At 41.7% G+C, this 16,871-nt stretch overlaps 1 protein-coding gene across 1 annotated transcript in view; it reads left to right on the forward strand.

The window, feature by feature from the left end:
• Positions 1-16,871, forward strand: part of Tnni3k (TNNI3 interacting kinase) — a 287,127-nt gene that overhangs the window by 7,439 nt on the left and 262,817 nt on the right. The window contains exons 3-5 of the mRNA XM_052178863.1: positions 8,060-8,145; positions 9,261-9,358; positions 15,752-15,862. Coding sequence (XP_052034823.1) covers positions 8,060-8,145; positions 9,261-9,358; positions 15,752-15,862 — 295 coding nt within the window. The remainder of the gene's footprint in view (positions 1-8,059; positions 8,146-9,260; positions 9,359-15,751; positions 15,863-16,871) is intronic.

Here is a 16,871-nt window from a genome sequence, read left to right on the forward strand (position 1 = left end):
CTGATGTCCAACAAGGCCATCCTCAGCTACATATGCAGCTGGAGCCATGGGTCCCTCCATGCGTACTCTTTGGTTGGTGATTTAGTCCCTGGGAGCTCTGGAGGGTCTGATTGGTTAATATTGTTCTTCGAATGGGACTGCAAACCCCTTTATGATCCTTTCTCTAACTCCTCCATTGGGGACCCTGTGTTTAGTCCAACGGTTGGTTGAGAGCATCCACCTCTGTATTTGTCAGGCACTGTCAGAACCTGCTTGTTCTAACTCCTGGGGCTCAATTTATTCTCTAATTCCTTCTTGCATTTTTTATCACCTGCTATGCCCCTCACCAACAATACATTCTAATGAGTTCATAGTGCTTGCTGGGTCCTGGATGAAACTCCTAATTAAAATGAAGTCACACTCATGAATATTTTTCTAATAGTAAATTATTTCCTTAATTATTAAAAGGGGGTAGTCCTGTACCTAAAGGTTAGTTTCTGCCTTGAAGCGTAATGAACTCTTTTCTTAGCCTTTAACTTTTAGCCATAAATGTGTGCTATTGCGTGATCCAATTAAACTTCTCTAGTCCATGACCTTGTTCTCTCAGAGGGTATCTGACACAACTGCAAGTAGGAAATTCATAAAGTGAAATGTTTGAGAAGTTGGCTGATAGGATATATAGATGTACAAACGATTGAGCAGAGCAGATAAATTAATTCATCTTCTCAAAAGTAGAGAAAATTCAAGGAGAGAGGAGAGAAGATGACTGTCCAAAAGATCTGTGGTAGTTTGAATGGAAATAGCTCCCAGAGTCTCACAGGGAGTGGCCCTATTAGGAGATATGGCCTCACTGGAGTAGGTGTGGCCTTGTTGGAAGAAATGTGTCACTGAGAATAGACTTTGAGATTTCAAATGCTCAAGTCAGGCCCGGTGTCTCTTCCTTATACCTGAGAATTCAGATGTAGAACTCTGAGCTACTTTTCCAGCACTGTGTCTGCCTAGATGCTGCCATGCTTCCTGCCATGATAATGCACTAAACATCTGAATTGTAAGCCAGCAATGCTTTACTTTATAAGAGATGCCATGATTGTGTTATCTCTTCACAGCAATAAAAACCCTAGTTAAGACAGAAGTTGGTTGCAGGAGTGGGGTATTGCTGTAATACCATTTCACTCTTTGGAACTTCGGACTAGAAAAGCAACTGAACACCTTAATTGGGGCTTAATGGACTATAAGATAGGAGCCTGGAAGACTGTGGTGCTGAGAGTGACTTGAACTGTGGGGGCCTGACTCAAGAGGTGACAAAGGGGAAGAACATTAATATGTGGCCTAGAGATCATTTGTTGAAGAATGTGACTACACTCTGGCCCTGTCCAAAAACATTTTCCTGAGGTCAAATTGAAAAATTATAAATTACTGGCTTTGGAAGTTGAGATTTTCAGACAGTCTAGTATGGACTCTGATGCTTGGTTATTAGTGGTCAAGCCTATGAAGATCTATATGAAAAGGTGTAAGATGAGCAAGTAAGAATATGAAATATGCAGATTGAGGGCAAAAGAGATACCAGAAAGTATAAACAGATTAACGAAAAGCATATTGCTAAGTGGAATAAAGGGAGTGGGAACGTCACACCAAGACCCTGCCTAGCTAAGCTTCCAACTTGTGCAAAGGAATTAATTAAGAAAAGTTCAGAGCCACGCATGGTAGTATATACCTTTAATCCTACCCCTTCAGAAGGCAGATGTTGGCATATCTCCAAGTTCCAGGCCAGCCTGATGTATAGAATGAGTTCAAGGACAGACAAGTTTAGGCAATGCAGGAAATCATTTAAAACAGAAAGCTAGTGAAAAGTTATTTGAACACGGAGGCCATATTCCAGCCTCAGCAAGCACCAGAGCTTTGCAGCATCAGACCCATGGCTCTGTCTTTACAGTCAAGCATACAAGAAAAGAGTTATGGAGTCTTCTTCCATGACCAAGAAAAGGTGGTGAGGCCGGGCATGTGTCAGGGGTGTCCCAGAATGGAGGCCTAGAGAGGCCATTGTGTAAAACTGTAAAGGTGAAACTAGGATTGCCTTGGAGACCCAAAACACTGGTGATGCCAGAGTCATGGGATAGTTGCTGAGGAAAGCTGCTAACAGTGAGTGGAGCCAACCCAAGGGAAAGCAGGGTGCTGCAGTCAACAAAGCTGAAAGGAGTTAAAGATCTGAACAGTGCTTGACATCACACGTGGAGATGCAGAGTGTGGTGGCCTCTGCCCAGCTGGTTGTCAGTCTTGCTTTAGTTTGGCACTGAGCTCTTTTTTATCCCTGTTGGGATGGGAATACATATCCTGTGCCACTATATGTGACATATATGAGCCTCTTTTTCATTTTATGTTATAGGGGTTTAGACTTAAGAGTTTGACACAAGTGTCAGAAGAAACCTTTGGATCTTTAAACAGTGCAGAGATTATAATAGACCGTGGATGGGGACTTTTAAAGTTGGACCTAATGCAGTTTTTTTTTTTTTGTATTATGATATAGATATCAGATTATGGGAGGCAGGGAATAGAATGTGGTAGTTTGAGTAAGAATGGATGCTCCTACCCCATAGGCTCATAGGAAGGTTTCAGATGCTCAAGCCAAACCCAGTATCATTCACTCAGTTCCTGCTGGCCAAGAATCCATATCCATATGTAGAACTCTGAGGTATCACTCTAGCACCATGTCTGCCTGCATGGATGCTATGTTTCCTGCCATGACTAGAATGAACTGAACCTCTGAACTGTAAGCAATTCCCAATTAAATGTTTCCTTTGTAAGCGTTATCATGGTAATGGAGTTTCTTCATAGCAATAAATGCCCCAACTAAGATGCCATCTTTCTATAGTGTTTTACATGGCTGGGTGTTCCTTCTCACACAGTGCTTTGCAGAGTCTCATGGATAAGTGAAACAGAAATCACCAACCAGATCTTTTCGAACAAGTATCCCACGATTAGCCACAAGCATGTTTGCTGTATAGCTTCTACGTTGGAGCCCCATACTTATAATAAGAATTATTTTCATTCACTCTTACCTCTTTCTCCCACCTCTATAGAAACTGAATTCTCATCTTGAGTGGTCCTTTTGTTTCTCTTGTTATCTGTTTTAGAAGTGTTCATTGACTGTGACTATTTCAGAGAAGGTTGAAACTGCTTCTAAACTTAAGCCATTACTGTGGTAGAGGGCAGGCATTGGAAAGTAGCTAAACATTAGATATTTCAGATAATAATCTTGGTGTAAGGTTTTGTGAAGTTTCAATGGGTTAGACATTGTAAGATTTTGCTAAAGCGTTGATTTAGGTTAGTTTTAACTTCACTACATAGCTTTGTTTTTTGAGAAGGATGAGAACTAACAGGGATATTAGAGGGAATGTCTTCTGGAAGGAGAAAGAGGGAGGAGGGGAAGAGGAGAAACTAGTGGGAGCCTGTAAGGTAAGAAGCTATGGCAGATAATGAGGTGTGGAGAAGGCAGAGAGCCCTGAGGGGGGAGGGGAGGGAGAGAAGGAAAGGGGAAGGGGGTGAGGGAGAGTAAGAGTGGGAGAGGCAGAGGGAAGGGAGAGGGAGAAAGAAGGAGGTCCCCTCAATCAATAAGCACAGAACTTTAGATGCAAACCTGAGCCAACGTGAATTTGGTTTTCAGTCTCTCTGTTTTAGGCAGTGTTTGTGTTTCCCTTGTTTCTGTTTTGTTGATTATTGGCACAAACTCTTCCCAACATTTCAGACAACACTTTGAGTCTGTTTGAAAGAACACCTGGCTCCTGAGGAGTCTTAAAACCTTAAGAAACTTCTTTCACTCCTCCTCAGTAGGGTCATCTTACAGTGCTTGGGACTACTTATATAACACACCAATTAGCTGTGGGTGGTTCTGAAAGTTGCCATGGAGGAGTGCTGCTGGGCCCAGAGGGGTTTTCAGGAGGTGAAGAGAAGGTGCCTTTCTTCACTGACTTCATTATCTCCCTTGTAATTCCTTGCACACACTGTGCTTTCTCATTAAACAAAACATTCCTTTGAAGGTTTTGTACCTGATCACTTTCAAAATTCAATAGCCTCATTATCATCTCACATATGTCTGTTTCATGACAAAATAGACTAAAACTGAGACAGAAAAGTGTGTTTGATAAGTCATTGGCATTTGAAATTACAATTTACCTGATGTAGCCTTGCAACATTTCAAATTTCATATTAAAGTTTAAGTGATTTTAAGGTACTCTTGCCAGTAACATTAGCACTCTGTTAAAACTTCTGCCTTAAAAACACACAGAAACAAAGTGCCTTAAAGGGTGTTTCTATTGCTGGGATAAACACCGGCCAAAAGGGATTTAGAGAGGAAAGACTATTTGTCTTAAATATCCTTGATGGCAGCTCAAGACCAAGGTCAGAACTCAAAGCAGGAACCTGGCAGCAGGAACTGAAGCAGAGCCCATGGAGGAGTGCTGCTTACTGCCTTGCTCGGGCTGGCTTGCTCAGCTTGCTTTCTTATACAACCCAAGGCCACCTACACATGAGTGTCACCACCCACATTGGGTTAGGTGCTCCCACATCCATCCTTAATCAAGAAAATGCCCTACATGCTTGCCCACAGACAATTTGAGAGAATCATTTCTCAATTGAGATTCCTTTTCCCAAAATAATTCTTGTATCAGTCCAACAAAAGTGTCTAACCAGACACTGACACAATGCAAGTGAAATAGAAGTGTTTAAAAGTAGCAGAAGAAGAGACACACAAAGGTTTACAGAAACTATGTAAACTTATCACATTCTGCCTGGGGCTAGCTTCTAAGCAGTATAAAGCATCAGGGTCTTGCTTAAGACAAGGATATTAGGTCAGACACCAAAGGAAGCTTTAAGTGGCCACTAAAGAAGCTGAATATAACCCAAGATAACAAAGTTCCAGCTCTCCCCAGCCACTGAGCTGTATCAACCACTGGGCCTTGACTTTAAATTGCACATGTCCTTGCTTTGCAAGCAAACAAGGAAGCCTAGATTCTCTGTCCTTAAAAAATATTCAGGATATGTTTCCAGTTCCTGGTAGAAAGAGTTCCCCTGGACTGAATAGACAGGCTTTCTGAAGTATCATTTACCCTGAATATGACATCATAGGACATGAACAGTGCCATTGGGTGGCCAAAGGGAAGGTGACCTCTGTTAATAGACAGAACTACTTAACTTACATGAATTCCAAGAACAGCAAGGGATGGCATTTCTTTTGACCTAACCATATGAATTTAAGCCAGAATTCTGAGAGAAGAGCCAGCTTTGGAGTACCTGAGTAAAGCTAACTTTCGATTTGTATTATCAAGGTTATAGATACATCAATGGACCTGGCAAGATGGCCAGAGGGTCTTGTCAATGCTTGCCACCAAGCCTGGCACTGTGGTTCCATCCATGGGAACCACAACCTAGAAGTGGGGATGTGTGGCTTCATGTTGTCCTCTGGCTTCTGTGAGCAAAGGTTCACGAAGTACTGTACCACTCACTGAAACATCTGCTGACTACATCCTCAGTGAATTGGAATGTTTTAAGTCCAGAGAAAAATTACCTTGGAGCATCTTTAGTTCCCTAAAAAGCCATTTACTGCCCTCTTCTTTATGTGACCAAACATCTCTGTGATCGTTAGGTAAATCTTCTGGGACATAAGAATAGACCTCTCGTGTCCAACCAACCAACCAAGAAAGGGGTAAAAATGTTGCCAGATAGCATCTGAGTAACCCACCTACCCCATCCCCATGCTGAGAGCCTCCCACCTAATGCTGTGACACACCCACATACCACTAGTAATGGTAGAACTTACATATATAATGCTGTGGGACACCCACCTCCCATGCTATAATGCCCTCACCTATATCTTCCCACCTACTCTTTCTGCCAATGTGTTTGAAAAACACCTTGAGTTATGGTTTTTCTCCTCTTCCTATCAAACCTTTATTGAATTGCTATCATGTTGTAGCAAGGAATTTGGGGTAACCTAAATCTTGCTTCCTGCTTGTTTTATTCACATGCAGCTTGAGTAAATTCAATTAGCCAGTAGCTTCCACCAATCCAAAAGCTCAGATTATCATCAGATGTGACTGGAACCTGTGGCAGGTTTCCCCACCTCTTTGTATCCTGCTATCCCCACCAAGGTGTTTGTAAATGAAATGACTTGTGGTGCTCAGTGCTTAACAGCACACACTGCTCTTACTGAGGACCTAAATTCATTTTTCAGTACATCAGTCAGCCTATACCACCTGAAACTACAGGTACAGGGCATCTGAGCTCCGTTTCTGTGCTGATGTGTTTATACCCACATACAGAAACACAGAATGCAAAATTTAAAAAGTAAAGCTAAATAACTTATGAAATGATTTGATGTTACTTTTTTCATTCTAAGTCTGGGAAAGTTCCCATAGGACTTCCACTTTGGAATATGGAATTAGAGTAACCTGAGCCTTCATCCTTTACCTCTGGTGATTCAACTTGGCTCATAACAAACCATCTCTCAGTCCCTCTGAGTGAGGACAAGCTTATGTGGTCTGAATGCTTTTCTAGTGTGGGCAGCTAAGCCTGTTTTGTTCAAGGGAAGAATATCCCCTTGCCTATGAAAACAGACCATAGGGCTTAGAGTTGCTGATTAAAGCCTTTCTTGGGGCCTCTCAAGGTCCCTGGATTTAGAGGCCTGCTCTTTTTAGCAGCACCCTGGAGAATAGAACTTTTCTTATTTCAAAATTCCAATAGCCTTTGAAGTTCTTAACTGGAAGCCTTGATGCAAATGGCCTGCATTTATTGAGCCTTTCAAGTGTAAGTACTTTAAAGGTGATAGGAATTCCCTGCACCACCCCCACCAGAGGCCAGACATCCCTCTAGAGCTGCTGAGATTAAAATAGGATGGAGGCCCTTGAAGCTGACCTGGAGGCCAAGGGCATTTCTACTGAATAATGTCCTGGGAGTGCCAAGGACCTGAAGAGGTCAAAAATTTTACCTCTAACTTCCTGTTGAAAGGCTGCCTGTGGCTCTCAGGGCCCTTTTGGGGGCAAAGGCTTTGATAGGACAAAGACAAGAAATCCATTAATGTCACCATTCCACTGCTCACCAGCGGCCATGCCTTTGGTGATTTGAGGCAGCTGACCCAGCCAGAGAGCAAGGAAACCTGGCCTCAGGCAGGAATTGTCATACATTTGGGTTACACTCCTTTCTCTACCCTTTTATCAAACACAACGCAATGCCCCCCTTTCCTTCTGTATCTTAATCCCTCATTTTTTTCCTTTCATTGAATATCATAATTTGTCCGTGAATATAATACAAATGTTTAAATGTGAAAGAAATAATTTGACTTTTAGATGTCTATACTTTCTTCATAAGGGATTTGGAAAAACTACATTATGTATTTATTTAATTATATTGGAATACAGTGTATGTTTGAGTCTTTACTTTAACTTGAGCCTTTCAACTAATTTTTTCATTTTTCTTTTTTTTATGTTTTTTCCCTTTTATTGGATATTTTCCTTATTTACATTTCAAATGTTATCCCCTTTCTAGGTCTCCCCTCTGGAAACCCCCTATCCCATCACTCCTCCCCCTGCCTCTGTGAGGGTGATACTCCACCTACCCACCCCTGCCTTCCTGCCTTGGCATTCCCCTACACTGGGGCACCAAACCCCCTCAGGCCCAAGTACCCAATCATAAAAGAACACACATGGTATACACTCACTGATAAGTGGGTATTAGCCCAAGAGTTTGAATACCCAAGATACAATTCACAGACCATATGAAACTCAAGAAGAAGGAAGGTCAAAGTGTGGATGCTTCAGTGCTTCCTAAAAGGGGGAGCAAAATATAGAAGAAAATATGGAGACAAAGTGTGGAGCAGAGACAGAAGGAAAGGCCATCCAGAGCCTTTCAATTGTTAATATTACTTTCACCAAATTTTACTTCTTTGTATGGAGGATTCGAAAATGCTTTTTCCAGGAGCAAAGACATATAGTGAAACACAGTTCTAAATTTATAGACCAACAGTGTCTTCTCAAACAAAGGCAACATGCTACGAGGTGAGTTTCTGATCATCTGCCCTGTGCTTTTTCAGCTCTGATGAAGCCTTCAGTGAAGTCAGTTTAAATTACCGCACAGAGCGTGGCCTGTCCCTGCTGCACCTCTGCTGTGTCTGTGGTGGTAAGTGCCTGGAACCTGTTCAAGCCAGAGCTATGCCTATGTGGTAGGGACATGAGGTGTTCTGTCCTCTCAGACTCCCAGGAACCTGCTGGCATTGGCAGGAGTGGCAACCCCTGTAGATCCTTGCTCCCTATCTCTGAATTTCTATTTATTTTCTTTCCTAAACCAAGTAGCTTGGTTAGCTTTGATATCAACAAGTGCTTTTTAATACAGCAAGCTGGGAATTTCATGTAGTGGAAGAATCTTGAGAGCACTCCCTGATGTGATCAGACAGTCGATTACCGCTAAGAAACAAGTGTATGTGATGAGAAACAAAAATGTTAAGCATAGAATCTAACAAGGGAGATTGCTCAAAGTGGAACACGAGTCTCATTCTGCGAGTACTTCATTTGGTTTCAAAGGGATCCCAACTTATGACAGGTCCCAGCATACAGAAGCAGCTCAATGAAGTTAATGAATTGTCAAATGGAGACAAAGCTTCGTGAATGTAGCAATGGTGTTGTATTACCAATGGGCAAAAGCTGCCTTAACTCAGGACAGACTTGGCTTCATATCCGCTCCTTCCAAGTGGGAGCTGGCTGCCCAGACTCCTCCAGAGCTACCTCAACGGAGTGGTTTTGCTGCTGCTGATCCTCTGTAGGATCGGTGTGACTACACTATCATCTCAGCTTTCTACAAGTGATTTATGATGATAAATTCACTTGTAACTGCGTGACTTTTTTTGTTTCATTTTGCTTGTGTACTTTTGAGGCAAGGTCTACTCTGTAGTCCAGGCTAGCCTCAAATTTGCCGCAGTCCTCCTATCTCAACTTCCTAGGTGCTAAGATTACACACATAGGCCACTATGCTGGTTAAAACCGTCCGGTGTCAGAAGAATTAAACCCTGTGGTCCAGGTCTGTTGCAGCACACACAGCATCCGCACAAGGTTGCACGTGTGTGAGAAAAGCTTGTGAGTCTTGTAATAGTGCCAATGAATACAAGTGCACAGGCATAGGCTTTGACAGTGGGCGGGCATTTCCACAGATCTGAATAGCATTTATCCTTAAGATGGAGGAAGATGGTGATGTGCTTTAGCCCCTGCAACAAACAAACCAATCTTCCCATTTCTCTCTAGGGAACAAGTCACATATCCGTGCCCTGATGTTGAAAGGGCTCCGTCCATCCAGACTGACAAGAAATGGGTTTCCAGCTCTACACTTGGCCGTTTACAAGGTCTGACCTTTTCATCCCTATCCATGCTTTGTTAGGGCCCAGGACAATGTAGGTCCTGCTTTTAACTCAGCCCCAACCCCACAGAACTGGTATTAAATGAGATGTGCACTTTGGGATATTTGGTGTTGGAAGTGACCCTCAAGACCACAATACATGTACATTCATATAAGTAATATGACACTCTAGTCACAGTGACCTTCCCTCAGCCAACCACTCTGACTAATTTCAGACATTGAATTGTATTACCTCCTTTGCCACTAAGCAAATCCAAAGACTCAAATGTTAGGTATTTGTTTTACAGAAAGAAAAAAAGTGAAGATGGATGCCAGATGCCTGGTGAATCATAGAAAAGTGATTATAACCTGCCACAGTTTACCCCAGCTAACTCCTTACAGCTTTGCTGAATGTTTGTTTATTCTTGATCTCATGTGAGTCTATGACAGAGGTTTACTGCATCCTTGTATGCAGGTCTGGAAAGAAGCAGCTGCTGGCTTGTCAAGGACCCATTGTACTCACAGACATCTTATGATCTCACCCTGTAGGGAGAGGGTCATACATTCCCACTCTGTTATTTTCCTTTCTAGTTATTCTTACAAAAGTGATACAGGGGAGAGAGGATTTTTGGCTCATAAATTGAGATTACAGTTCATTGCAGGGAGGTTATAGTGGCAGGAACCTGAAGCAGCTGGTTACATTGTATACCTAGCCAAGTACAGAAGGCATGCTTGTACTCAGCTTCCTCTTACCACTCAGATCCACTTCAGTATCTCCTTCTGAGGGAATGGTGACACCCACAGTGGGCAGGTCTTCCCGCTCCAGTTATCATGGTCAGAACAGTGCCTACCACAGACCAGCATGGTGGAGTGATTTTTCATTGGAGCTCCACACGTATGATTTTACATCATGCTGACTCCACAGGCAATGCTTACGATCACTCATGATGCAAATTTTATTTCCTTCAATTTATCCTGCAGATACCTTAAAGCTGCCCTGTGCATGTCCAGTCAATGCCTGGTCATTGCCAATAGCTTGCTGGAGAACAGGCAGCTAAGTGTTAAGTTCTCTTTAATATCTGCTACTCGTCCTGCAAAACTCAAACACAGGCAGCTTCAGGATAACCTCTGACAAACATTTTCCCTGAAAGGCAGAGAAGGGATAATAATGTGGCTGCAAAGGATAGAAAGGTTCTGATCGACAGCCAAGGTGCTTTGTGAGACACTGGACTCTGTCTCGGTCTGGAGTTCTTTCCCATAATGACACCGGTGTTGAGAGTCACTGCGACACTGCCACACAGGAGGTTTCTGAATGCTGTGGCGTCACAATTTTCGCACAGTGTGTTGCACCCACCTCTGTTCATAGAAACTGCATTTCCACCTTTAGAATCTCTCTGCTCTGTTTCTTCTGTCATTTGCTATGGTAATGGCACTGACTGCTAACTTCTTCAAAACAGTTGAAAGGTAGGCTCTTAGGAAACATTATAGACCAACTCCCCTTCACAGCATCCAGAGTAACCCTGGGTCCTTTGCATGTGTAGAAGGAGGCAAAGCCAACAGTGCCATTTAGACACAAAGCTCTTGTAAAATCCATGTGCTTACCAGGAGCCCATGTCAGTCAGTTGACTAAGGCCTGCCTGCCATGAGCTGGCTCACATTAAAGTATACATTTAGCCATCCCAGGCAAATGTACATTTTTTCTAATCCCACACAGTTATTTTCAGGCAACAGTCTGAAGAGCACTGCTTTACCCTGTTCCCACATGTCTCTGTTTCTCCTTCTAATTTTCCTGATAAAATGTTTTTTTTTTAGTTCTTTTCTAATCACACTGTTATTAGATACTTTAAATCAACACAAACTGAACCTCCTGAAGCCCTCTTGAGCTCCCAGATTTTATTGCACTCAATCCTGGATTCCAATTTAAACTTTATATTATCTTTTACTGCAGCACTCATAATTTCTGGGCTATCTGTGTGTTTTACACGCTGCTCTGTGAACTCTCAGCATCAGAACTGAGGATTTTCCTTTGATTCTTTACCATATAGAACCTAGAAAGGGTCCTGGGTGAATAGTGTCTGGAGTCCAGGGCTTATCAAGTATCGTGATGTGGCTCAGCCTCAAGAGCGCCAGCAGCCTAGAAGATAAACTAGGTGTGCCCATCTGTCAACTTTAAGACTTTCTGATGACGGCTACATATTCAGAAAAAAAAAAAAAAACTCGTCTAATTCTTTGCCGAGCATGCGCAAGGTGCTGAGGCTTATTCCTAGTGTTACCTCCTCCCTTAAAAGAAAAGCTAGAGCAAACGTAATTATCTATTTTCTTAGGTGATTTGGGAGATATTAAAAAACAAAGCATATTTAGTACTAGCAAAATAACTATTACAAGGAAAATGCTAATAAAATTAACCATTACTGAGCAATTTAATTTAAAAAAACAATTTTTAGACACTTGTTTATTATCTATTTTACACAGAAAATAAAATGAAATGGGTCTGTCATCTGGTTTGTAACAGTAAAAAGACTGAGAATTATATCGAAAGTTTTAGCTTATACATAAATTTCTGCTCCTGCTTTATTAAGAGTAAAGTTCTCTTATGCGAGTATTTGCTCACATACACACTGAGTGAAACAACCGGTGATACCATATAAAATATGCTCTTGGGAAATACATCCATATGCAAATAGTTGACAAATTGACTTCTGATGTGGCTTGATTGCAAATTTGATTTGCAAAACACTTAGAACAGGAGAGTCTTTTCACAAGGGTAGCAGCAGTTTGAGCCTCTCTCCTCCTACTGGCAGCCAGAAGTATGACCTTGGAGACAGACCTGTCTCAAAGAAAAACAAAGCCAATCTGGCTTTCAACATGCCTCTGGGCTCCCTCAGTTAGCAGTACATGCTTTGTTCACAGGAATATTTTGAAGCCATTTCTCATTTTGTTAGCTTGGGTTCCTTGAGACTTGGTCCAGTGTTTTTGTTTGTTTGTTCGTTTAAATTCATTAAATTGACTCACTTAGCTGAAACGGGAATTTCTGCATGGAAAACTCTAGAAGGGAACTGAAGCTTGTTCCCTGAATTCTTCTGTAGAGTCCTGCCTATCCAGTCTTCATATTTCAATACTGTGTGCTTTTAAAATGACATGCAGATGTTGGAGGGGAAACATTGAGCCTTAATATGGTTCAGAAGAGGTCACCTGGGAATTCAAATGAAAAGAAGACTGAATTAGATGATCCAATTTAACCCCAAACCTGCTTCACATGCAATGCACAGGAAAAATCCTGATTCACCTACCTACATGGCATGTCTTTAGAGGTTCAGCAGCAGTAGCTTTTTCGGAAACTGATGTAAAAAGGTGATTTATTTATTCCATTCTGTACATTTTTCTTAAGATCTCAAATCATATTTGTTACATATTTATTATGTAATACATATTACATATATGTAATAAATATACATGTGTATTACAAAGTGGAAGGAGATGGAGCGATGGACCTGGGTCTTTTCTTCAAAACCAGACCTTATAGAGACCTCCGAGGCTCCCTATGTATGTCATGAGGTATGAGGCTTCCTCTGTGAGTCATGAGCTTGGTGACTGCTACATTCTCCATTCCAATCTTTTCTGCCTTCTCAGCATATGCAGTTGATTAACAACTTGAGAGTTTTATTTCAGCAATCCTGGACACAGACCCCAGAGCAAGTGCCCCACACTTTCCAAAGACTATTTTCATACTGGAACTATTTAGCATTAACTCTCTTGGCATTGTAGATTAACTAAACCTGTGGTGAAGCTCTATTCTGTGCACAGTAAAGCATTCTGGGGCATTCCCATCTTCCTTTCTAAATACAGGCCTTGTCACTGCTCTCATTACCAGTTCTGACAACCAAAGACACAGTACAATCCAAAGATGAGATTTAAGAACCAATGATTTAGAGGAGAGATTAAAAGATTCATTAACTTAAATTGATTTTTTTAAATCCAAGTCCTCTTTCTGTTTGTACAAATGACTTGACTAAGGATTGCATTTTTCCCATATGGGGATTTGTCAAGAAAGTAATAAAAAATTCTTTGAAGAAGGAAAAATAATCCCATTTGGGGGGAGGCATTCTTAACCAAAATTTCCAAGTAATGATGACTTTTAAAAACAGTGTTAATAATAGACCCTCACGTTAATTAAACATTTATGTTCATAACTTGATATAATAATTACATTACAAACAGCATCTTCTCTCCATCCTTACATCAGACAGTTTTGCTTCCTGGAACACCTTCTCTTCCAAGCCTGAGTTAGCTGAGCCTCCGAAGCAGTCTTATGTGTTCATGACATGAATGCTGGGATAATTTCCATGCTTTTTCCATCTAAGGGCTCACAATCTCCACGGTTAAGGAACAATATAGATGATAAATAAATGAAAGATAGTAAGGCAAACACTGAGACGCGGTGCTTCCCTGAAGGGAGCACTTCCCCGTTCAGCCCATTACAGTTATCTTTTTATGTGAGTCTTATTACAGCCCACCACAACATGAGAACAGGCTGGGAGTCAAGGACAAGGGGTAGCTTGGTTTGTTAAGAAAATTATATTTTCACAGTTAGTAGACCGAAGTTCAACTCTGAGCCCTGGCTCAATCTAAACTTATGAAGGAGGCTCACTTTACGATCCAAAAGGTCCACAGGGATAGTTGAGAAGCAGAGTCTGAGGATGGAGAGCTTCAAAAAAATGAGGTCAAGTGACACCTTCTGAGGTAGAAGGCAGAACCGGGATTAGGAGGAGATCATAGTGCAGACCTGTTCAGACCTGCACTAGGCCGCATAGAGCAGACCAAGCCATGGCAGAGTGCTGACTGGCCCTCTTCAGCACTGTAGGCTATACCAGAAGATCACTAAGTGAAGGCAAGGTGACAGGAAATTAGCGTACACTTGGTCCAAGTGTGGTATCTTCTGAGTGGAGAAAGAGAGGGTTGATTGGTTTGTTGGTGTGTTTGTTTGGGGGTAAAGCAGAAAGAGCCAATGTGTCCCAGTTAGTTTTTTGTCCAATTAACACAATTTAGGATCATTTGGGAAGAGGGATCGGCCAGTAGAGAATTGCTTTCCTTGGATTGACCAGTGGCCATGTCTGTGTGGAATTGTCTTGAGTGTTGATTGATGTGAAAGGCTGTTGCTCCATGGGAGTGTAAGAAAGACAGCTGATCGAGCTAGCAAGTACCATTCGGCCATGGTTTCCGCTTCCGGTCCCTGCCATGAGTTCCGGTGTAGGGTCCCTCAAAGACTGGCTGTGACTCGGAAGAGCAACATGGAACATCCCCTCATCTCCCCAGTCACTGAGGTCACGACAACAGAAAAGCAAATCAGAAGACTCTCCATGGTATTTAGTTTTCATGGTAGAGCAGGTAGGTGGAAGGAAAGATTCGCTGCATGAGTCTGAAGATCTTCGCCTAAGTTTGAAACTCTTAAGTTACTTTTTCTAAACCTTCATATGTTTGTATATGATGATGTTAAAAAATTCACTTAATTTATAAGCAGTGGAATTTTATTTATATTATTGAGTTTTGAAATTACGAGATTTAGTTCATAAGTGATCAGTCATACAAAGATTATTCTTTCCTGACACTTCATGTATTAATGCAAGAAGTATTATAGACACTGAGATTATGTATGTATGTATGTATGTATGTATGTATGTATGTATGGCTCATTTATTTATTGAGACAGAGACTGGCCTCAGCCTCCCGACGGCTGGCATTGCAGGCCTGCACCACCATGCTGCTTTGAGTTTTTAATAGAAGGTGAAGCAGAGAGAAGTTTGTGTTTCTACCAATATCTGGGGGTTTGTGAATACACAAGCTATCACATCGCCTTTTCATGTTCTGAACCAAGTTAGACAATACTGAGTTATTGTGCATGTCCCACGATGCCTTTGTATTAGAAAGAAGAATTATATAACTACCACAAAAGTCCAGTGAATTGTGGTTTATTCTCCATTTGTTATATTTTCATCTTAGACGAAATGTTTCATCTTCATTCTCAAAATTAAAAAATGTTTCAACTTTAGACTCTTCCTATAAGCTCTTGACCTCCTTGGGGTTGACGTTAGTTACTGAGAAGTCATGTTTGCGGGCTAGACACTTGGAAGATGGATGCTCTTGAGCAACCTTGCCACAGATAAGTACTCTGTCCACCTTTCCTAGTTATGTTGCACAGGCTGATAGGCGCTACTCCATTCTGCCATTTGGTCTCAGCCACCTGAGCCATTCTGCTTGCTGATGCAAGCTTTTCTCAGAAGTCACACTTAGGCTTTCTTTGAACACCCAAGCCTCCCATAACCAGGAAATCAACAGCATCTGACATACAGCCTCACCATCTGCTGTGAGCGGAAAAAAACACTCAAGTTGTATCTCATTACAGGATAGCCCGGAACTTATCACTTCACTGTTGCATAGCGGAGCAGATGTTCAGCAAGTGGGATATGGCGGCCTCACAGCCCTCCACATCGCTGCAATAGCTGGCCACACAGAGGTGAGTCTTGCCTCTCTTACGCAAGAGGAAAAATATGTTACCTGCCTTTTCTAGTCATTTGCCATTGTGTGAGACACTGGTTTTTCAGATCCTAGAACTGATTCTGTTTTTTGTTTTTTTTTTTTTGTTTTTCCTAACTACTGGACAAACTCATTTACTCTGACAGTAAAATTTAGCTATGTAAATGTGATTGCATACTGAGTTCAACGCATTATATAACAATGTACTGAAACATCGATTAAATATAAAGAAGTCTGGATATGAGAGGCACTGTGATGAGATGGAGAGCAAACACTTTGCATTCAGGCAGCGTGGCCGCCACAGCTTTCTCTTCTTTCTTTGAGGAAGTTACTGACTCTCATGACCTGCTTTCTTTATTGGAAAGCAGTAATAGAAGGATTAGGCTGTGACTCAGTGGTAGATCATTGCCTGACACATGCAAGATTCTGGCTTCAACTCCTAGAAAATAACTTTAGCTTTATTACAGTGTCTAGTTAAAGCGTATGCACAAAACACTCTACAGATTGCTTCATACAGAATGCGGAGAGATGCAAGTCTATTCTCTAATCTTTCCTCTTATATATCACTTGAAAAAGCATTTGTTAAACACAAATATACCTCAGACACTGTTCTGAGTACTGAGATGGCTGGGCCAAGACAGCAAACAAAATCTCCATTTTTATTTTTATTTTTATTTTTTGTGGAGCATGGTTACAAAGATGAGTTAGACAATGGAGAAAAGAAGATATTATATAAACTGAGTTGCCAGTGAGTATATAGAGTGATAAAATATGGACAGCTATAGAGAAGTGGGTATCATCTACATGATCTCTATGTCAGAGACTCTGAAGGAGTGGAGTGAGAGCTCTGACAGTGAGTGGAGACCCAAGACCCACAAAGGCCCAGATGTTGCAGGTGCTGCGGGAGCCACAGTTGGGGCAGGGTGGGGATGCTGCCTATACCGTCAGCAAGATAAAGTCCTGGGAAGGTATTCAATATTGTCTTAACT

The sequence above is a fragment of the Apodemus sylvaticus genome, chromosome 4, assembly GCF_947179515.1.
Source record: "Apodemus sylvaticus chromosome 4, mApoSyl1.1, whole genome shotgun sequence".
In the NCBI taxonomy this organism is placed as follows: Eukaryota; Metazoa; Chordata; class Mammalia; order Rodentia; family Muridae; genus Apodemus; species Apodemus sylvaticus.